At 40.5% G+C, this 23630-nt stretch overlaps 2 protein-coding genes across 2 annotated transcripts in view; one reads left to right on the plus strand and one right to left on the minus strand.

Annotated features, from left to right (window-relative positions):
- Positions 1–16386, minus strand: part of xpr1a (xenotropic and polytropic retrovirus receptor 1a) — a 66469-nt gene extending 50083 nt beyond the window's left edge. Inside the window, exons 1-2 of the mRNA XM_079349689.1 lie at positions 15899–16386; positions 10276–10327 (exon numbers count right to left, since the gene is read on the minus strand). Coding sequence (XP_079205815.1) covers positions 10276–10327; positions 15899–15967 — 121 coding nt within the window. The 5' untranslated portion in view covers positions 15968–16386. The remainder of the gene's footprint in view (positions 1–10275; positions 10328–15898) is intronic.
- An 848-nt stretch (positions 16387–17234) lies between these two features.
- The window catches only part of acbd6 (acyl-CoA binding domain containing 6), a 30176-nt gene continuing 23780 nt past the window's right edge, over positions 17235–23630 (plus strand). The window contains exons 1-4 of the mRNA XM_079350927.1: positions 17235–17753; positions 17949–18013; positions 18209–18305; positions 22108–22184. Of these exons, the coding sequence (XP_079207053.1) occupies positions 17475–17753; positions 17949–18013; positions 18209–18305; positions 22108–22184 (518 nt within the window). The 5' untranslated portion in view covers positions 17235–17474. The remainder of the gene's footprint in view (positions 17754–17948; positions 18014–18208; positions 18306–22107; positions 22185–23630) is intronic.

A 23630-nucleotide genomic window follows, 5' to 3' on the forward strand; every position in this document is an offset into this window, starting at 1 on the left:
TTTAATGAATAGGCAAATGAAAGTGTTTCAGCCAGCTTCTGTTCTCTATTCTGCCTCCAGATCTTTTTCATTTCTCACACATTTTATGTTAGTGATAGTAATGCCTGGGAGAAGAGGCTCCCTGAGGCTTTAGCTGCCTTTTCTCCAATTACCACCAATGTCACCTCTTTTTTTTTTCCCTCTCATGGTTCCCTTTTTCATTTTTTTCTGCCAATTTGAACCCTGAGTGTCCCTCTGTCTACTTCTTTGTCTTTTCTGAGTGTTTCTTTCTCTTTTCGCCCAAAGGCAAACGATGGAGGATGAAATATAAAGAGAAAGAGAGAGAGAGAAAGAGAGAGAGAGAGGCAAACATAAATATATGCCACTTCTGTAACCCACTCTCCATGCACCCACACACAATTTGAGATCCTAAATTTAAAGTCAAACTCTCTGCAACATGATCATCTTTTCCCGAGATATAAACCATGATATAGATCGCTCTGCTGCCAGGTGTAGTGCTGCTGACGCCTGTGATTGTGTTGACAATCAGTTGAAAGTCGATACAGCAGTATAGAGAGGAGACGTCCTCATATGAGTTTCATGTGATTGGTACCTTGTAACAACGTTTCAAGGCCTTTGAGCCAATCTGAGCCAGGATCTGAACATTTCTCCAGAGAGGCAATGCAGCACACGGTGAAGGACACTGTGTCTTCTACAAAAAGCTACACACGAAAAAAACACAATGCAAAGCAGACCACACATCACACCACCTTTCTAAGGCCATCAGATATGAAACATGTATGCATGTTGTACACATGTACAATTCCACCTAAAATAAAGACTAGCCTGATCATAGTGTGAATAATTAATGTAGATAAAAGAATTAAAAGGCAAGATGGGAAAGAGTGCATTATTGTTTAATACACTTTACTGTAGAGCAAAGAATGTCTTTTAAATGTCTTCAGCAGATTGTCAATATTGTGGAACAGTTTTATTGGTTGTATTCTAATTGCAGTGCCAGAAGAAAAAAACACCAGAAATAAATCGGCATATGGCCCTGCTGTCATCACCTATAGCTCACAATCACACCCACACCCCCCTGTTGAATCCAACGCCGTATGTGCCTGTTTGCTAGAGCCTGTGCATGAATGTGTGTATATGCCTTTTATTTTAGGGTGTAGTCAGTTACATTAATAAGAAGTACTATAGTTGCAGTGTAAAAGAGAAACACGTCAAAACACACACAGCAGAGACAAGGTCCCACGTCTCCATTCTTCTTCTTTTTGTTTGTCTCCATTCTTCTCTCTATAACAGTCCATCATCAATTCCCTGCTTTGCATAGTAGGCTGTTACTCAAACAGCTGAAGCTCAATCTGTGACTTCAGTACAGATGCCATTTGGGTGTATGGGACATTTGAAGCTGCAGAAACAATTCACTGACATTTTTTCTTATTTCAGCCAAGCATATCAGTCAATAAAGAAATCTATTTGAATTAATCCATCACACCAGTCTGATGTGGTTCCTTTCTAGATAAATGCCAAGCGGTCAGCTCTGAGTGATCGCTTTCACAGCAACGCCTGGCTGATCTGCTGGCATACAGCCAAAGCTGGGTATTAGGCTTCTCATCTCTGATTAATAACAATAACTTACCTAATAACAGAGGTTAGCTTATGGATTGAAAGCCATGCAGATGCTAAATAAATACACCAAACCCCTGAGACCTCGACAGCTGATTTCTAATCAACACAAACAGATCTGATTACATTCCCATGCCTCACATGCTTCAGGAGTTTGGGCTTAGCTATGTACTGTATGCATCTCTAGTTCTGTAGCAGGCAAACTGCCAGATTGTATGATCTATGCTGGCTGTTATTTTAACTTTAAAATTGTATTATCTTTGTCAATGAACACTATTCTGTTTTCATCTTCAGAATTAGCTTCAGGCTTCTGTCTGTCTTTGAAGATGTAGAGATCACAGCTTGCACTGGTCACTCTCATTCACTGGCAGCACAGTCATTAGTTATGGAGATCAGTAGATCATTGCCAAGGCGAGAACAGATGTGCACACATATTTAAAGTCACTTGCAGAGGAACAGAGATGCTATGGTTGATGACTTCAGGATTCATGGAAACCCTTTGAGGCTAAGCCCCCTCAGCTCACTCACAGACCTGTACTTTTGTAGTATATATGTGTTAGACAGTATATAATAATACATAATATTTACCTACACAGACTCTAATCTAGTGTTTTTATGTATATTTAAAAAAGTTCTGTAGTCATATAGTTCATGGATAACAGAGCTAACAGGACATTGTGAAAAACATGAGGTTATTCATATTATGTCATATGTGTATGTGTACAGACAGATAGACATATATAATGACTTCAGATTAAATATGTTCAACCTTTAACCAACACTGTGAATTTGTTAGATCCACAAATGCTTTTTGTGGTGACTATGATTTGGCTTTGGGTTGTTGTGTGTTTTTGTTTACTTACTCCTGTGCATTTGATTTTTTAGACTGTGATGCACATTATTTATTGTGCCTGATTTTGGTCTGTACCTACCTGTATTTGCATGTAACGTTCGTTGTATCTGGTCTGTGTAATATCTTAATAGTGCGATTGTGCCATACATCCTGCACCTGCTATTAACACTCCAGTGCACCAATAGATCCTCTAATAACAATTTAGTTGTGCTGCTGTTTGCTTAGGATTGTAAAACGAGCTCCTCTTCCTCTGAGCACTTCTAACCTATCCTTTAACCTTTCATCATTGTATATCCCATATTTGCAACAAAGCCCCCATATCTGCCCCTTCTCTCCTCCCTCTCATCTTAAATCCTTTTTCACCAGAACTAAATTTACACCAGTGGAAATCACATCATTCGAGAGTCTTTAAAATGGCCAAAATCTAAAAATACCATCCCTGCATGAGCCACATCTGAACCTGAACTCCTCACCCTATCCTAACACCACAAAAGATACCTCTCCCCCCCTCTCTTCCTAACATCATCCCCAGCTTCTTTCAGGCAAGATCTAATTCACCAATGAATAATGGATGGATGGATGGATAGGAGACTTTCATCTATTAAGGCCTTCTCTCTCTCTCTCTCTCTCTCTCTTCCTCTCTCTTCTCTTGCAGGATGGCTGTGGTGCTAATGCAGGGCAACATGCATTGGAGATGAGCCCAGGGACCTCCTACTCAGTCTGTTTGTCTGTCTGCTGCCTGAAGGATCTCTCTCTTTCTCTCTGATTCTGCCTCTTTCACACTGGACATCCACAACACCATTTAGTTCATTTATCGTTGTTTTTCAGTGTTTCCTTTTCTTCATTCTTTCTTAGCAATCCAAGCAGACATAATAGACAAGGACTGGCCATGTCTTTTCATCCAAGTCCTCATCCAATTACCTATCACCTTTTTCATTGTTCATTACCTCGGTTCGATTAGGGCCTGACCTTGGGATAGTGATCCTTGGTTTGTATTGACCCTGACCCCAACACTCCCCTCCCCACTAATGCTGTCAGAAGCCTCATGAAAGGACCAGTCTCACGATCCACCTCCCTCATTTAATACTTTAAAGGATCTGTGCTGTTTTAAATCCACCCTGGAAGCTCAACCTGCTCATGTGAAAAGAAAAAATATTCATTCGGGTCTATTATGGATGCTCATGCTTAAGAAATTTCCTGCTTTGGTGGCATTTAGTTAGATACGTTTGCTTAGATTTTGATCCCACGCTGGTGTATTTTTGAATTAATAATCTCTGCTATTTAAAGGACTTCAGGAAATGTTTGACTCTTCTGAAAAATGTATGTTTTGGAGCAAAAAAAACAAGAAAAGGTAAAAGGTAGCATAATAATATGAGCTATATGAGAACAATATGGTAAGGTATTAAAATAGTTAAGTTATTTCTCCACCTATACGATTCAAAAGATCTTATAGGGCAACTCAGTTCTTTTTACTAACTTAAAGCGGCTCTGATTTAATGGCACTCCAGATGATTTAGTGGGATCGGAGGGTTCCACCAATTTATCCGCATGAAACCAAAATGAAAGACATAAAGACAAAACAACCCCCCACACCAAAACCAACAATTAGCTTTTGGAGTGGAGAACAGGCAGCAGCTTGTCAAAGAGCCCATCAATAATGCAGGTTGGTTGGAGACCCTGGCTGACACATGTAGGTCCTTCTTAACCCGTCTGCCTTTCTACCTGTCTGTCTGTCGTCCATCTGTCTCCCCTAAATCCACTCCTTTTCTCACCTGAGTGCCTGCATGACCCCTTGCCAGCATATGTCTGTCCTTCTACAAACAAACAGATGTGTATTTATTTCTACAGCCTTGCTGCCCAGGTGTCTGTTTTGTGTGCATCCTTGAAATTCTGGGCCTAGAGACACTGACTGTATATGCATGCATTTAATTATTTACTTTTCCAAGATGAATAAAAGTGATTCATAATTCATAAAATATACCAGTGTGTTAACTCACTGAACATGTCCTCTAGGCTATTTTTATAGTGTGGTTGCATTTTGGAGATTTTTTTTTTTTATCAACATATTTTATAGAAACAATTATTAAACATACAGTGCAAATGGTATGCAGTTCACTTTTTTTCCCCTGAAAAACATTGGAGACCCTGTAACACAAGCCTCACAAACCACCCTCACAAACAAACAGACCTCTTAATTAAAATGAATTAAAATAATAAATAGGTATGCAAAAATTAATAAATAAAATACAATGACCAAACAAATACGAATCACTAAGTAAACAAAGACAAAGTAAAACGTGTTTTTGTGTACACAACATAAGTAAATAGTAAAACAGTACAACCTGTAAAAGAAACAAAAACAAAATCACTCACACTACTGCACCGCTACAAAAGGAAGAGGTCTCCGAGAACGTTTAATTAGGAGAGAGAAGAAAATATGCTACTCATTTTTTTCTGTCTGAAAATGACTGAATTCTCTGCAGGGGTGAGGACAGACGCAGAGAAGAACCAACAACAGTAATAACAGCTGCTGTTCCATCATACACGCCAGCAGAATGATAATCAGCACTGGACCAACCTGTTATCATGTTCGTCATCTACCGCAGACAAAATGGCCTAAGAGTGACGACATGAATGAAAGAAAACAGCAGAATTAGCGCTGTGCGGGAGGTGTCGTTTGGGTAATTTGTGGGTTTGATTCATTTTCAGCTCTTATTAAGCAGATCAGGTGTGAGGACTCAGACTGACACAAAGACACCTGTAAGATTGGTGCTTGAAGAGCTGGAGAAGAAGCGACAGTCTGGATGTTTACCGTTATGTTTAAATCCACAAACAGGCTAATTAAAGGGAGAAAATGTGTCCCGGGGCGTGTGAGAACAAAAGCAAAAGCAGAGAAAAGGGCGATTCCATTCATACATTTCAAATGGAAAAGGATTTTTCTTGTTGTTCTTCTGCATGAAACTGTAAAGTTTGTGATGACAGGAAGTGTTTATTAGATCACATAAACACAAACAACGTGCCTTGGGGATTGGTGAGACACAATACGAGAGAAACCAGGATGCTTTCAAGGTTTCAGTTTGTTGTTTTACCCCTATTATTTAATATGAACATTATGACGTTAATATGGGAGTTACTTCTGAAAGTAACCCATACTTGAAAGAGACATATCAACAAATAATACATAAAACAAAGGGTTTTTTTGTTTTTAAGAAAACCATTATTTTAAGTTCCTCAATTAGTCTTTGTGTTTCCAATTCTGTGTCTTTCAAATTGCCTTCAATATTGAGTATAAAGCACTTTGTTAGACTTGATATTCTCTATCACATTTTAATTTGATACTGCAGTCAAAATTCAAAACATTGAACAGAATTGTCTTTTTTTTAAAAAAACATTTATATTATGTATCCTAGTTTTACCTTGTTTCTGAGTTCATTAGACAAATGCAGCCTTTTTAAGTTAGGTAGAATCAGTTATATCTGAGTTCACTTTAACTTAATGTATGACAGTATAGTTAAGATCATTTTATGATTTAATTCAGAAACAATCTTATATATTGCTCATTGAACTTTACTACTGTCATTATCATTAGTATTATTAACCATTTATGTGAAATCTGTTTGGCTACATAGTCCCAGAACTTTGAGATCAACATTGTCAGATTGCACAGAGCACTGTTTCATAAACATCACTTTATCAGACCGTTTTGGTTTGCTCAGCAGAATACATGTAAGGTGCACAATATTTGCATTTCAGCGAGCTGTGTAATGAGATTGTCAGAGCACGTGTGTGGGTTGAATCCTCAGTGTGGTGAAGAAAACATTCTGACATCAAGGACTTTGCCTCAATGAAGAAATGTTCGACATCTAAAAAGGTTTACAGTTTGTGTGATCACGAACATCTTTATCTTAAGAGATAAGACAGAAATCCAAAATAGTGGAGGCCTTTTTGAAAACAATGAACTAAATACGGTTATTGTTATCAATATAGAAGGCTACATTGACCTTTTTTGCAAATATTTTTTATAGAGTTTGTCGAGAAATTCTTTATCCCACAAGGAAGAATTGAACGAGGCATTGAAAGCTATTTTCACATCACTGCTTTTGTACAATTATTGATTTGACTGCATAAAACATGAAAAGCCCTGAAGAGATGAGGCAAACTGACAGCCAAGCCACAAGGCAGTGGTAAAAAAATAAAAATAAGGTGGACTTTCATTCGGGACAAGAAGCTTTACTATAGAAAACAAATGTATAATAATAGATAAGAAATCATTCCGTTTTTTTCTCTTCCTTTGTCTGTCTGATGCATCTTGTACATGCAGACCCTTATGACTCAGAGGAAAATCCATTCTCTGGAGCTGTAAGTCAATAACGTAGCCCCCCACTCCAATCCTCAGACAGTGTGTATGTTTGTGAGTGTGAGAGTATAGATTTAAGCCCCACCCTTATTCTCAGTGTGATTCAAACAGTCCCATCACTGCCATCTTCCCACAGCTCCTCCTTTACTCCGGCCCAGCACAGATACCATTACTATAATAGAATTTACAGAGCAGCAGAATGAGGAACACAATGAATGAATGAGCGAATGAATGAATGAGTGAATGGGTGAGAGAGAGAGAGAGAAAAAGAGAGAGAGAGAGAGAGAGAGAGAGAGAGAATAAATGAATGACAGAGAGTGAAACCTACTATTTGTTGAATTAATAACATATATCATAATGTAGATAAAGGCATGTAAGGCATGTAGAGAATATATTACAGTCACACTCATATATCATGCCGTGTGTGTCAGCCATTGTTCTCGTATCCTTGCAATAATGAGAGGTCTAATTGAATTAGATTGAGTTGTAACTCATTGTAATGGTTGGAACAGGGCGAAGCAGATATCCAACCAGCTGTTCCCTCTGTTGCCGTCCGCTGGCTTCACACAGAGACAGGTGTGTTTTAATTTAACGCTTCACAGGAACATCGAGAATGAAAACAAAGGACTGAAATGAGGGGTGAAAGGTCATGTGCAGCAACATAACTATGCTTATTTGAATCTGTCATTGCAAGTCTGTTAACAACATGCTTGATGAGTTCATAATTCTCGAATAAAAAGAGATAAAATAGCGCTCAAACAGGAGCTTGTTCAGCGCTATAAAGGAGGCAACTGAAAAAAAACCACACTGCTAGAATACAGCATGACAATAAAACAATTTTGAAAGGCTCAACACACATCTTTTTAATGCTGTTGGCCATGTAGTGATAGTCCTGTTAAAGAGCCATATGTAGAGGCTCTGACAGAGGCTTTGAAGTGATGTCTGTTCAGCCTCGCGTCTATCTACCACACTGCTCTATCAGGTGCAGCAGGGTGTCCAGTGAGAGAGCAAAGTGGTTATAACCCAGTAAACTGTCTCCCTCAGGCCAAGTGGAGCGTCTTCTGAATACCAAAAATGCTGGTTTTTGTAATGAATGAGGCAGGAGACACAGAGCGAGAGAGGGAGAGAGAGGCTCACCCTTGAATCAAATCCTGATCACTGATTTATCGCTAAAGGGAAAAGATTAAATTTAATGAGCAAGGTTTAAAGTATAGTGCTTCAATTTCATCGTGTTTGAAGGTGCAATCGTCTGATGAAACATGTATTAGTCACTTTTAAAGATTATTGAATATCAGTGGATTACAAATAAAAACGTCAACACTTTTAATTACAATTATTGCTCTATGAGCTGAAAGGGTAATTCATAATTAATAAGAGGGGCAACAGATGACAAATCAAAAACTGACCGAGTAATTGAATTGAATAATGGATCATGTGATAGTTAATGGGTTTCAGTGTGTTTTGGACTGTAAGTCAGGAAAAACAAATAAAAAGCCATCACCATGGGACTCAATTCAGTTCAATTAATTTTGGACATTTTTAAATAATTGATAATCATGATGATTGTTAAAGATCAACTGGCTCGCACTCCGTCCACCACAGCAAAAACAGACAGCAATGTAAGAGCAAACCATTTTTCCAATATCGTACTCTCCCAGATTAAATGTAATCAGATATGAAAGATTATGTCTTGTGGCAGAGACAGAGAGAGAGTGTGTGAGAGAGTGCTGCTGTTAGCTTGGACTTTATAACACCCGCTAATCTGGTTTCTCTTATGAAAAGCCAACAAACCTCAGCCACAGGAGACTGTACTACACAGGGCTAAATAACTCTCTGTCTTTATGATAGAACCAGAAAGAGAGACACATGTAGAATATCTTCACTGACTTCTCCACTCTTTTAAAACAAATGCCATTGCTCATTCTCTGTGTTGGCTGCTTCAGTGTTTTGGTTACATCCTGCACATGTGTTAGGGAGAAAAAAAAGAGTGAGAACCACGCTCATCAATCTGATTCAGCGGGGAATGTCAAAACGTCACAGAGGTACAAGATGATTGGCACAGTATGATTTCCTACTGATTGATCGATCCTGTCTCTGTGAGTAAGACACGCTCACCTATCTTGAAGCAGGCTGACAGAAACAGAGCAGTGACCCATGAGTACAGCTCAGACCTGAGACAGGACGTGATTTATCATCCATGTTGAGCTGTGAGCGCTGCTAACAGCCTCTGGAGACCGATTTCAAACAGGAGACAGCACATGTGTTATCATAGAACAAGAGCTGGGAGCTTTAGAAACACAAAATGTAAGACAAACTATTCACACAATGAGTATCCAATATACACTTCAATCACACTTAATGACTCATTTACAAAACACATTCTGAGGACCAACTGCAGCCATAAAGTTGTCAACAAATATCTGAAACTGATCTTTGCACCTGAAGCTCACACACACACACACACACACACACACACACACACACACACACACACACACACACACACACACACACACACACACACACACACACACACACACACACACACACACACACACACACACACACACACACACACACACACACACACATCATTATTATCAATCATCCACACACTTAGTGACTCATCTTAAGTTCTCATTTACAGGCTTACAGCTCACTCTCATCCACATTAAGAGCTGGAACTGAGCTCTGGCACATGCAGATACTTTCGAACCCTTGCATATACACTGATCCAATCACAGATACGGACATACAACATGCTGGAGGTCACTTTTTTGAGCAGCAGTATTTCAGAATATATTTTTTCTTCAGGTACACTTCCACCATCACATAAACACTTGATAAACAAAACCTCCCCTCTGCAGTTCAATGAAGTTGTTTACCTCCACAAATGGGTGTCTAAAATAAAAACGAATGGTTAACATTCCTTCCCTCTGCACGCATCACTTGCAGTCCAATGCCAGGGATTAATTATAGCGGGCTGCCTTCCTTATCTTTGCTGCTGCGCAAAGACACTCAGCACTGCTGGCCGTTGAACTCCAGCTCTGCTCTGCCACATGGGCTAAAGACACTTTGTTGTTTTCAATTCAGTAGAAGAGTGAAAAGCCACAGCTAACATACACAACAAAAACCTTTTCACCTCATCAAACTTTGAACTTCATTACAAGGCGAGTTTCAACTCCTGTCTTCCAAAACCCCAATTTAATCAGATAGGATAGACTTCACTGATACTTAGGAAGTAAAGATTTAGTTATTGGACATGATCTGGTTAGATCATAGTCTATAGAGTGACTGGCAGCATGAGAGCAATCATTTCCACCTATTTTTAGCAAATGAAGAGCTGTTATTCTGGGGAAGCCCAAACAGGCCCCAGGCAGAGAGCACAGACGTGTGTGTCTGTGAGGATGTGTCTGCGTGTGCTAATCCAAACAAGGGGTCTCCTTACCTTCTATGGACGGGGCTTGATCCTGGGCTGCATACAGCATTTCCTTAAATGCCTGATGAAAAAAATAGAAAAAAAACATTAGCACTGCACAAATTGCATCTTAAACACACGTGTGAAAAACAAAAGTTTACGTTACACCATGAAGCACAACTGTCAGCTCCATCTGGGTTCACAGCAGCATTTAAACCATCTGAAGCCATTTGAGGGCCATTAACTAAACTCTAGTTCTCCATATGGGAGGATTACAGCAACCGCCACACAGCTGTTAACATAATGAACCCCACCACACAAACCCTGTAAATCTAATGATCTCATTGACTCTGACTTACACATGTTAGACAAACCTGTGTGATAGCTAAAAGAACTAAGAACATGTAGAAACAAAAACAGTATCTCTCGGCTGCTGTATTTGTTGCAGCACAACTCTGGCATTCACTCTGTTGTATCCCCCACTGATCTTCATCGTTCACCTGCTTGAATAGAAGTGTACTGCTTTGATCTACTAAAATCATAAAAACAATAAGCAAAGACAGAGGACAAGATAATATTTTACAAACTTTAAATCTGACAAACAAGGAACACTGATTTGGGTATGGAATGTTAATGGAAAGATATATACAGCAGTTAAAATAAAATTATTCTTTGACAAGTCTAAAGTTTCAGAACAGAGGGATAGAGAGAGAGAGAGAGAGAGAGAGAGAGAGAGAGAGAGAGAGAGAGAGAGAGAGAGAGAGAGAGAGAGAGAGAGAGAGAGAGAGAGAGAGAGAGAGAGAGAGAGATAGCTGCAGTGGTTAAATGATGTTTCTCTACAATAAGATTGATCTGGAAGATAATGCAAACCGACAGATAATTGCATGCTGGCTCATCTGACATTTGAGAGGCGATCAGAAAAACAGACAGAGACTGAATCCAACTCCCAAATAAAGATTTCTGTAGTTCTAAACTGCCCCAGCCAAATATGAATAACACGTTTAATACAAGTTTGAGCAGATATTAAATCATTGGGTTAAATGTTTACATTTACCGTTTATTGACAGTAAAATCTGCAGCATGCGCTAAACTTCACAGCCAGCTCGTCAACAAATAACATCTGTCATCCAAATCTGACCACCTGCATGTTTTCCTGCCTTATCCACAGATCAAACTGTTCTCTGTCCAGGTTTGTAATGTAACCTTCTGCTTTTGTAACACAGCAGTGAGAGGGCAGTGTGAGTAATCCTGTGTGTGGGCGGAAACCACTCAGAAACTCCTGTACATTAGTAGCAGCCTGCACTGTTGATGCTTCAGCCCCTGTGTGACTTACATTGAGGCTGGAGTGTAAACTATAGTAAGAGGTCAAAATCAAACTTTTTGTGTCGCATTTTTCTCTGACTCTGCTAGCACAAACCCAGAAATTAAGCTTGTCCCTGTCCTGGATGACCTCTACTGAGCTAAAAGCCCCCCCTCTGACTAAAAGGTGGGAAATAGACGTTCAGATTCAGACAGGGAGCCATCGCCATGGTGATGGCAGTGATGGGAAAAGGGGGGGTGGGGCAGCTCTTTGGGGAATCGGGATGAACCTGCAGGCTTGGCAGTAATCAGTGGTGAAACCTGTAGACAATAACTAAGCCAAGCCTAATGGGGCTATCAGTTTGAATGACCATGCATTAGTGTGATGATGATACATACTCGGTAAACCAAACATGCGTGTAACACAAGTACCAGACTTGAGTCCCTGCGTCCGCCTGACTGCAGAGTGTACAGTCATCTCAATACTTTAATAGCTGTGACACGTCGAGTGGACACAAACCAAAATATTTGTTCAACGTGGTCAAATCTTTCCTCAACGATGCTTGAGATAACTCTCCATGTGCTTGAGGAGATCACACAGTGTGCGCTAACAGCCTGAGGAAATCTCTGCTCAAGCTAGAAGGAAAAACGATGGATCACTTGAATCTGTGTCTGAGTGGATCCCTGCCTGAAGAAAGAGAAGTGGAGAGGATGGGAGGAGAGGATGCAGGGAGGGGAGCTGGGGAGTAGAGGGCAGGTCTGGTCGGGGACCAGATGTCCTCCCAGTGGGGGAGGAACGATGAGGTGAGGATGGAGGGAAGTAGGGAGGTATAGAAAAGGGGGATTCTAAGCAGTAAACGTGCCATGACTCTTGTATACATAATCTTAATGATGTTAAACATGCTAATAAATCATAGCTTTATTTTACAAATCATAGATGATGTGAGGAATATTGTATATGTTATCAGTTCCTTTGTCTTCCACATTACAAAGCTTGAAGTGCTATTTAAGACATTTTAACGACATCACTTGATTAATAAGAGCTGGACCACCTTCCACTTTGAGTGAGCGGCAATCACAAACTGAAATCACACAGGCGGCTGCTTTTCCTTGTATTAATCATTCTGCAAGTTTGAATTGTAAATGTGAGTCTCTACATGCACTCGCCTCCTCCTCATCTAGCTTACATGAGTGATTAGACTGCAGAGGTAAATGCATAAGTGGCCCTGTTCTGTCGCCCACACACCTGCATCTACATCTCTCACTCTCTCAGCATACCTCTAATGTTCCATACACATCTGAATTCAACATCTGACGAGCCTTATCCTCTGCACAAATCTTACATCATGTAGAACCAGCAAGTTTGCTTTGAAAGACAAACTCTTAAATATAAAGAGAAATCAATGTGATCACTTGTAAAACAAAAAGAAGCTTTTAAGAACATTTTTGCACAGAATAATAAACGCTACCTCTAAAGACAGATCCTCTCTAGATATATTGACCGATATCCCCTGCCCTTTAGAAGAAGCCTTTGGACATGCACACCTCCATAGCAAACACCTGATTAGCATATAGGTTCATAACTACAATCCCATAGGATGAAGCACACGCCTAATTAGTCTATCACTCTATCGCCTTGTCGATTTGTTCATGTTCAAGTGGAGTGCCTTACTTCCTAAACACTGCAAATGCTGGCATGGCCACTCTGCCGCAGCCTTCTCATCTGCATAGAAACGGGCTGACCAATCTAAATAGACAGTTTGCCACACAATAGCATGCTCTAACAAAAAGGAGGAGAGTGAGGAAGCTGGCTGTAGGTTAATTAATCCAACTGGCATACAATGGCAAGAAAATCACTTCAAAACACAGTCAATTAGGAGGTGGGCAGCTGTAATATTGCTCAGCTACAAGTGTGGAAGTGTCACTGTACTGCATAGAGGATGGGAGCGAACATATGCTAATGGAATCATTTTTCACCGTGTTATTTGTGATACGTACAACTGTATAACAATGCAGCAGAGTGTTGGACGCAGTGGCGCTACACCTCTTTGCAGGATCTTTGATGTGAGGCTGTTGGTGATGGCTATATAAGGGCAAACACTGCTCATGGTGCAGCACAGCAGCATATCAAGGCTTTGCATTTTTTAGAATGACATTAAAATAGATTTTTTTTCTTAGTTTGTCTCATCTCAGTGACCCACTTCAATCAAATCATCTGACTTCACATATTGCAGATAACTGTGTCAGTCTCTTCCGACTTGATCCACCATCGGCAGGTAGGTGAGAACTCTCTCTCTGTCCCACCCACTTAGGAGGAGATGGTGTTTCTAGAGGTCAGACAAAGACTGAAGGCAGCAGCAGTGACACATAAACAAACCAACCCACTTCTGCAGCAAGCCCTATATAAAATTCTGATTTGAAGATGTCTACAAACTGTATGAATCAGGGTCTGACCCATGATGCTCTATATAATTCAACAGCTGTTACACATGTAGAAACATGTCTTGAAAAAGGCGGATTTTACCATGGAAAAACAAAGTCCTGGGCTCCATGTGAGTCTGTATTCATGGTCAGTTACAATATGTTTCATCACTTTTCTTTTCAATAAAATCTTGTCGGAAAAAAGAGTTTAACGTAAATGAATAGTTATTCAACCTTTAATGCTCACATAATAATTATGTTTTAGTAGAGCATTCTTCTGAAAAGACTATTAAAAAAACATGCAATACTGTTCTTAAGAGCGTCTTTTACTTAAATATACTCATAATATATATATATTTTTAAATCAAAAGTCAATTACAGGATTTGTATACTGCACATAACTGAAAAGTAACTCTTAATGCAAATGACAGAAGAAATCTATCATCATCCATCTCAGGTCAGCGAGTGCGCTGCTGAAAACTGGAGGTGTAAAATGGCTGGTATGTCCGTGCATCTGTCCCTGTGCTGACTGTGTGTCAGTCTGTACATACAAAGACAAATACATGCTGGGCATGTTATATTGATGTTCTTTTCTGAATAAATAAATACAAAAGTAGTGTTGTCTTCTTTTCAGTTTATCTACCACACATCTGACATCTCTCTATTTCTTTGCACTTGAGCTATGTTTTGGTGAAGATGTTTTAATTAGAGAATGAAGGCAGCATATCACTCCTGACAGCACACACAGATCCAAATGTCTGCTGTTGCTATTATCCAACTTATTAATAACATTCAGGGTTCATGTTTCTGAAGTAAAACCAGTGCATTGAGCGTCTGCTGAGTCTGGGACTCAGGCTGCTGATGTTGAAGAGAACAGAGTCTTTGTCTATAATTCATAGAGCTAAATGGAACCCAGCAGCCTGTCCTGTCACTGCACGTCTGCACTAAAGCCCTTAATGTAGAGCCAGCAAGGCAAAGAAGTAGGGTGTGAAACTAAAATACTCCTCAAGCACTGTACACCAGCCAACAAAGACCATGTTTGCACACAGAAGTCTTTTTTTAAATCCACAGACATCAGAAACCAGACAGATACCCTGTTATATAAAATATTGCATGTTGACTCCTGGAGACAACCGTTCCAGTTCAATTGTGAAAAATATTATCAACTTATCAAGCACATCATGATATCAAAAATACTACAAATACATAATAATAAAAAAAACATTTAAGAAAAACAAGAATAATTACAAACATTTTTAATTTTAAAACAAATTCTGAATTTGTGCATGGTCTGAGGATTGCAACAAAAAAATGTTTTATGTTTAATGAAAAGAAAGATGCTGGAAGTGGAATTATCAAAGCTATTGACAATATAACACCCCCCATCCCCTCATTTTAAATATATGCTCCCTCAATTATGATGATGATGGACCAAACTAAGACAATAACAAAATAAATAAAGCATAGAAAATTTTAAGCATATAAGAATATAAATAATGGATAGGTTCGAATGTTGGGAAATATTGATTCAATAAATGTCAAAATCAGATTTTTTTTCCAATAAAATCCTTTTTTTTAATCTTCTTATTAAATTAATTTGATTTCATCAATTAGCATTTTAATGTGTTTATTTTCAGTCTTTATTAGCTTAAAAAAAAAAAAAAGCTGTAAAAACCATTGAGCCCTGTGGCTCTTAACACCCGCAGTCATTTTCTCTACATAAACAAAAGGACATCCCATATCTTTCTCTTCCGTTATTGATCCCTGGAGAAGACTCATTCAAACTGAAAATATATATATATATTTATAAGGTTTTAAAATTGCCATAATTAAAGTATAACTGCTTACTTCTATTTCCACAAATAGATTGGTAGGAGTTGTGTCTTTCTCATATTCCATAGGGCGTTTGTTTCAAATTTAAATTCCACTTTACCTCATACTGAAGATACTGTTTCCTCCACTCTGGAGTGATGTGGGACGAAAGATGCTCCGCAAATTTCATTTTGCCTGAACAAGTCTCCACTCAAACCTCCGTTAAATCCGAGAGCGGCTGTCCTCTTCCTCGTCGACGCGACTTTTGTTATTTCAGTGAACTTGCTGGCTCAACATGCGGCGCGTCAGCCCGGCGCACTCCGCTGCTCTTTACTCCACTTCTGGCTCGTCCCTGTCAGTGCAAATCCCGTCCCGCATACTACTTCACGGGGAAGGACGAAAACGGCAACTGTGGCCTCTCCACACAGGTGGTCAAGACGGTAAATAAACGGAGCCAGGTGAAAGTGGCTCAGTGACTTTGCGCCGTCCCTCCCTGGGCAGGTCTGGGGACATTGCAGTCCGCCATCGAATTGAGCCACAGCGACGTGGTTGCGTCAGCAGAGCGCGCGGTAGCACAGGAGTTGGGACCTCCTGTCAAAGTAGAAGGCACAGGAGGTCTTTCACAGTTCATCCAAACAAGAAGTCCAGGAGGCTCTCAATCTTGTTTGAGTCTCAGTTGATAATAACATTGCTGTGTTTGGTTTGTCGCAGTAAACGTGAGGGATATGAAATAACTTCCCCTTCTTTACAGGCTGCAACGACTCCATTCAACAACCACGATTGCAAACAAGCTTTCCTCGAGAAAGGCAGAGGGGACGACTATGGGAGAACAGGAGGCTATAACAAGATAAAATGCTGTTGGGATATTTTAAAGGGATCTTATTATGTTGTCCATATTTGTGGACTGCGCTACATTTCTGTCAATGAAAGCTGTGCGCTCTTTGTAAATAGGCCTAATGATGGTCTGAGTCTGTGTAATAACAATGTAAAGTTTCTATTTCGTTTTAATTTCTTCCACTTTATTTCTTAAGCGGTGAGGCGACCCTTCTGTTGCAGACAGATCATGTTGCTTTTTTTTAATTTATCATTGGACCGATATCAGCCTCTGGTGGACAAACTGCGTTCATGCATTTTACCGTCAATATGTCTGGGATGAAACAGATGCATACTAAAACGTTCCCATGCAGATATGAACATAAGGACATTATAACAGGCGATCAGCCGGACATTAAAAGTCAGCTATCAAACTGGATTCAGCTTACAGAGTTTTAGTTGAAAAGATAAATAAATACAACCTGAAAGGATGAATGAAACCCACCTGTGCTGGCTAACGTTATAGGATCATTTTGCTCGAATAAAAAAAAAAAATAGTGAATAGTGTGTATTTCGCCTCTCCTTTCTTCTCATGATTTATCACAGAGAAGAAGCCTGAACGGAACCGGAACCTTTCTTTCTCAAGTTAAGTGTTTGTCCGGTGCTTCGGTTTGACAGGACCAGAGACGGACCAGCTGGAGAAACAAATCCGTCTGTCACGGAATCTGAACGAAAACGGATTAAAAGGCGAAGTCTCCTCTGAATCACATCATAAATATAAACTTAAGGCGTCTGCTCAGCGTCGGTGTTTAACATTTTGTAAGGACCCCCCCACGCGCGTCGTCTCTGACGTCACGCCTACGTTATAAACAATAATAACAACAATGGCATCTGGGTCGCCGTCGTCTTCTCCGGACACTGCGACTGGATCAGGTACAGACCCAGCCCGGCCCGACACAGGGGAGCCCCTCGGTGGAGCAGGGTCGGATTCGGACTCGGATCTGGGTCTTGGTAAATTTGACTGCAGCGCCATGGAAATGGGGGACCGACTGGAGGGAGAGGAGCTTGAGCAGGAGTTTGAGTCTGCAGCGGACCGGGTCCGAGATCTGGTTCAGACAGCCAGCAGGGACCAGCTGCTCTATCTATACGCACGGTATAAGCAGGTGAGTGTGGCAATAAACTGCAGTTTTGTTATGTTGGCAGAATTTGTTTACTGATCAATCTGAGCATTGGCCTATTTCATGTTTAAACCACACACAGTGTCATCATTGTTTTTGACTGGACCAAACATCCAATTGTTCTTTTCTGTTGTTAACCTGTCTAAATGAAACTGGATAACTGGACTTGCTTTGTTTTAGGCTAAGGTGGGAAAGTGCAATACACAGAAACCTGGCTTCTTTGACTTTGAAGGACAAAGAAAATGGTAAGTGGCATGAAATCTACCATCAAATGAATATTTATGCGTTTCTTTAAAACACTTGATTGAATGTGTTGTATCGTAAATGGCACTTAGTGTGAGTGAGTGTGAGAATGAGCTCCTATTACGACACTTATGAAGATGCACATCAGTAAACAGCTGTGGGTTATAATGGTAAATAATATTATTATCTCTTTACAGGCAAGCCTGGAAGCAGCTTGGAGACATGGACACAGAACAGGCAATGCAGGAGTACATTTCCTGTGTGAATGTGTTAGACCCTGAAGGCAGCACAAAGGTAATGAGAACCTAATTGTCTATATTGTCTAGAATGTCTGTAATTACTTAGTTAATGTGGAACGTTAATTCACTGTTGTTGATGCCAAGTAGACCTGATATAGTTCAGCTTTGTCTAGACACAGAGGACAGCTTGGAGAGTCAACAGCTCTTCGTGATATCTGCAGGGATGTTTGGGATGACTTGTTCACTCCAGGCTCCTTGACGTCATAGATCAGTTTAGATGGGTCAATAGGGCACGGCCCTGATAATGATGTCTTTTTAAATGTATGCTGAGCCTTTGGAAGTGTCCAGCAGTTATGTTTGAGCATGACACTGAACCACACGTGTGATGTTGAATCCTGTCTCGATGAGTGGGCCTTCTCATCGGACGTATAAACTTTCATCAACGTAAGCCATCTGAGTCTAAGGAGACTTATTGTGTGGAGTCAAGTCTTGATAAATTCCTCGACACTGATATGAGAAATGAAATCTGATTCCCAAAGCTTATCACGATTGTGTACTACAACAAAACGTGTACTAAGCTGTGCAAGGTTTGTTCATTTGCAATGAATAGATTGAAGTAGTATTCATATGTTGACAGGCTTTTGATAGAGCAGGAAAAGGAATGTTTGATTAAATGCTCTTCTGCAAATGATCTAAATGAATATGAGGTCATTTAACTCTGGTGTTCATGCGTGCTGTCTTCATTGATTCTCACTCAGAGACTGGTTACAATTTGACCCTTTTTTTAATATTTATTTTGGGGCTTTTTTGTGCCTTTATTGGGGAGATGCGACAGTGAACAGAAATGGAAATCAGGGAGAGAGAGTGTGTGGGGACTGACAGGCGGGAAAGGAGCCACAGGCCGGACTCAAACCTGGGTCGTCCATGTGGAGGACTACAGCCTTCATGTATGAGACGTGCGCCCTCACCACTGAATAACAAATATTAAGAGCCCTATCTAAAAGCTCACATTTCAGCTCAAATCTACTCAACCTTGAAAATGGCAAATCCCACCCACCTGACCGACACATCATGTTACCTCTAACTAAACTTCAAGGTATTTTAGATAAACATTAGTTTGCACCTAATCTCTGCTGGAAGGTGAAAAAAATGGTGAATACAAAATCATCCTGTTAGTTTCCTCTAAAATGTAGTTTGCATGTTTGCCAGTAGAGGTCAGTATTACTGTATCAATGTGTCCCATGCCTTTATAGTAGCATGAAAAATACATGAGTAGATTATGTCTTCCTCTTCAATGGCTGTCATTTTGGGACATGAATAATGCAAAAAAACTGTCAGAGTCTAGCTGTAGAGATGTGCCAGAGTGTGTAGTGACTAAAGAGAGACTGTTTACATCTCTCCACGGCCTCTTGTCATGTCAAGAGACCCTGTCAGGAGAGTTGAGTTGCCATGCACAGGTTGTCCTTTGGGGCGGCAGTAGAATCATTCAGTTACAACAACAAATTTGAGTTGCCTTTCCAGGTTGGGAGGAACAAGTTATTGAAGGGCTGAAAAAATGTGCTCACAGTAAAAGGATTTATGATTAATAAGAAACACAGACATAAAACATGTAACTATAATACAGCTCATAATGTAAAACGTGTCTTTTTTTATTTTAATTTGAAAGGGTGATCTTAATGTAAGAAGAGTGAGCATTATGTCAGCATGTTACTCATTCTTTTCTCCATGTCTTTGTTATTTGTAAGTTGATTCTTAAGCACTTAAAGGCAGAGTTGGTAATTTTCTCCAGATCCACTTTTTAAGATTTTTCGTTGAAATTCTCTTTAGGTTCTGACAGTAATTAATAATTCATGTGCTCTGAAAAAGAAATGGAGAAAGTCCATCATCTGTAGCAGCTGTAAACACGTAAAAACTTCGACCAATGTCTGCACTCGTCAACGTTTTATTAAACCAATCAAGCCTCTCTACTCCATGCATGCACGAGTCCACACTCAAAGCAACAGCCGACATCCGCTTCTGCACTAATGGTGCTAGTGTCTGTAAGTGAGGGGCGGGGCTTTTGAGGGAGCACAGAGGAGAGAGGGGGGGTGAATACGCAGAACGGAGAGAGTGCTACTTTATAAATCCCGCAGCATGCTAGTTTTCAAAAATTACCTTCACTGTCTTTAATTCACACATACAGGCTTCTATAATAATGAGTGCTTTCAAAATAAGACAGTTGCTCTTTGGCCAGAAAATCACATCATAATCATATTTAATCCATGAATACACCTGGACTTGAATGCTCTCAACTTCACATTAATTGTGTAGCTTGTCCTTCGAAGCCAAACTGAGGCTCCAGCTTCTGTACAACAGGATGGATTCATTGTTGTTCTCATTGTTCAATGCAGTAGCCAGCCATACACGTTGTTTTCCAAAAGACATGAGGTCTTTACATTTGAAAATAACTATCCAAGACAGTTTATTTTATTTGAAATTCATTTAACCAGGGGGAACCTCGCTGAGATTAAGACTCTCGTTTACAAGAGTGTCCTGGCCGAGAGGGGCAAGAAGAACAGTAACTAAATAAAGCTGCTTCTTGTAAAAGGGTCTGCAGTTGCCAGGGTGGTAAGAATTTAAAAAGGTGCCACTAGAAACATTAGCAAGAGCTATAGTCGTACACTGGATGCATTCATAGTCACATTATGGTCCACAAGCACTGAAGAGCTGGATTTAGACGCCCTTGTACTCTTTTTGATTCTTTTCGCAGCCCCTCTTTTCTTGAACTGATTCATATCCCCCTATCGTTCCTCGCCTTCCTTATTTATGTCCCTTTAATAGAGTCACTGTCACACACATGTCCAGTCCGGACACGTTCTTTTCTTTTTGGCTGTGCTGAAGAGTAATACTCGCTGACTCGGCCCCTCAGCGGCACAATGCCAGCAGAGAGACAGGCAAGCGCACGAATGCCTGCCCTCCTGAAAAGAAGCTGATTGTATTAGTGTTAACAAAGCACCATGGCATGGCAGTGGCTATTCTTTTGGAGGCACGGTCAAATGGTGTAAGTCGGAGTGCATAGACAGAATACCAGAGGAGAGAATAATAGGTCAAATTTGACCTCTGTGCCTGCCTCAATTGTTAAGCAGACTCTGGTTTTATATTACATTATGCTTTAGAGGAGGCAGGGTTGGTGCATCAGCGAATATTCTGAGTTTCTGAAGTGAATTAGGTTGTTCCTAAAAGTGCACGCACAGTTGTTTTGGTCCTCTTGTCATGTTGTCCCCCACTCTGGCTATCTACTGAAATCAGATTTGTCTGTGTTTCTTTGTAAGTCAGCGTTGGTCATTGAAGAATAGGCCGGGTAATAAGTCTCGGCTGAGCTGAATGTAAAATGGAATTCTATGAAAAAATCCAGACGATTTTACAAGAGTCACAATTCAAGGCAGCATGAGCTTTTTATTGGGCTTGTGGGTATTGATGGGAATTTATTACATATACATACATATGAGGTCATGTCCAAATCCCTCAGAGTATTAAAAAGAAGAAAAAAACTGTTTTGGTATTTAAACTGTGATCTGTCTCATGCATCAGCTTAGCCTTTGGCTTTAGTGGGAAATGTACAGGTCCATCCCCATAAGGTGAATAGGTGCGCTCAGCCCCTTTGTGCTGCGTTAAACACACACAACAATACGCTCAGTACCTCTGTCCAAGAGGAAAAGAAAACACAGGCCAATAACAGAGGGCAAACGAGACGAGGTTGGTGTTTGACACAAGGTACCATTTAAATAAGAAGACGGTTTGTTAACAAAGACAGACACTTCATAAAGGTATACGATGGATTTAACTTTTTAATGTGTGGCCATCCTTTATTTTGGCAGGAAAGACGAGGAGCAGAAAGAAGAACAGGCTTCGGAGGAGCAGCAGTCAGCTCTCTGTACCAGGAAGAGATGATCAGGTATTTACATCAGAAGTAGCCAGACACACACACACACACACACACACACACACACACACACACACACACACACACACACACACGTACGAGAGACAAACTACTACTACTACTGAATATACAAGGAAAGCAGTGGCTTCTTACAGACTTTTACACTCACGTTGTTGATCATCGCCTTTGCACACATCTCGTGATCTCTGTGTATTTAAGCTTAGGTCGTCTTTTTAACAAAACTACGGTACCCGTTTTTATTCCCTGCTAATGAGGGTGTGGGAACAGACTCAGATTTTCTCCTCCACCTGTGAATCAGCACTTACCTAATGAACGATTAGGTCAACCTGGTCTGAGTCCGACATTGTTAACTGCTGATCTTGATGCTGTGTTTGATTATGTCCAACAGACCGGAACTGCAGTTAGAGTGGTGGCACAGTCGTGATTTATGTTAATGAAAAATCTCCATTTAGCTCCGCAGACTTACTCAAGCTTAAAGAGCTCATCTTCATTTCAATGAAAAAGGGGCTCTTTTGGAGATGAAAATGAGATGTGTGAATCCTGCAGGTTTTCCCCTCTAAATGGCTGTATGTCATTAGCATGCACTGACTAAAATAAAAAAAAAAAGAGCCAGGCTGAGTCTCCCCTTTTTAATTACGTTACGATTCAGGGGGCCTTTTTAGGGGGGAGGAGACATGGGGGGGAACAGCAGAGGGATGGTAGGTTTCCCAGAGCGGCGCTCCTCTCTGTGATATCCTGCAGCATCGGTGTCCTGAGGGAGGCCAGCACTGAAGAAGTCATTTACATGACACGCACATAAACATGCACTTGCTGCCATACGTCAACGCCTTTGCATTCAAATTCATGCATAACCTGCTGGAACTGTCACACTCACTGCTCTGCTGCATTTCAATTTCCTCTTTCTCAAACACACATATTCACACACTCCATATTAAACATCCAAGGACCTGTTAACCACACAGAGTTAATTGCATTGCATGCGTGTGTGCGAACGTGCGTGTGTGTGTGTGTGTGTGTGTGTGTGTGTGTGTGTGTGTGTGTGTGTAGTGTATCGACATACGCAGGATTGATTAACAATATCCCTGGACTAGTGAGCTGATCAGTGTGTGATTGAAGAGGCTTTGAATGCAACATTTGTATTTCTCTCTCCCACCTTGAAAGGAGATTCTGATAAACACTGCAGGCTTTGTTGTCTGGACGTTTATCTGGAAGCTGTTGCTGAGTTATTTGAGTTTTCATTGTTTCTTCTACTTCCATGGAGCGCAGGCACGCTGGATGCTTTGAGCAGAATCCTATAGGGGATGTGATGAAGGATTGTGTAAACCTGTGTGTGTGTGTGTGTGTGTGTGTGTGTGTGTGTGTGTGTGTGTGTGTGTGTGTGTGTGTGTGTGTGTGTGTGTGTGTGTGTGTGTGTGTGTGTGTGTGTGTGTGTGTGTG

This window comes from Symphodus melops (genome assembly GCF_947650265.1).
Source record: "Symphodus melops genome assembly, chromosome: 8".
Taxonomy (NCBI): Eukaryota; Metazoa; Chordata; class Actinopteri; order Labriformes; family Labridae; genus Symphodus; species Symphodus melops.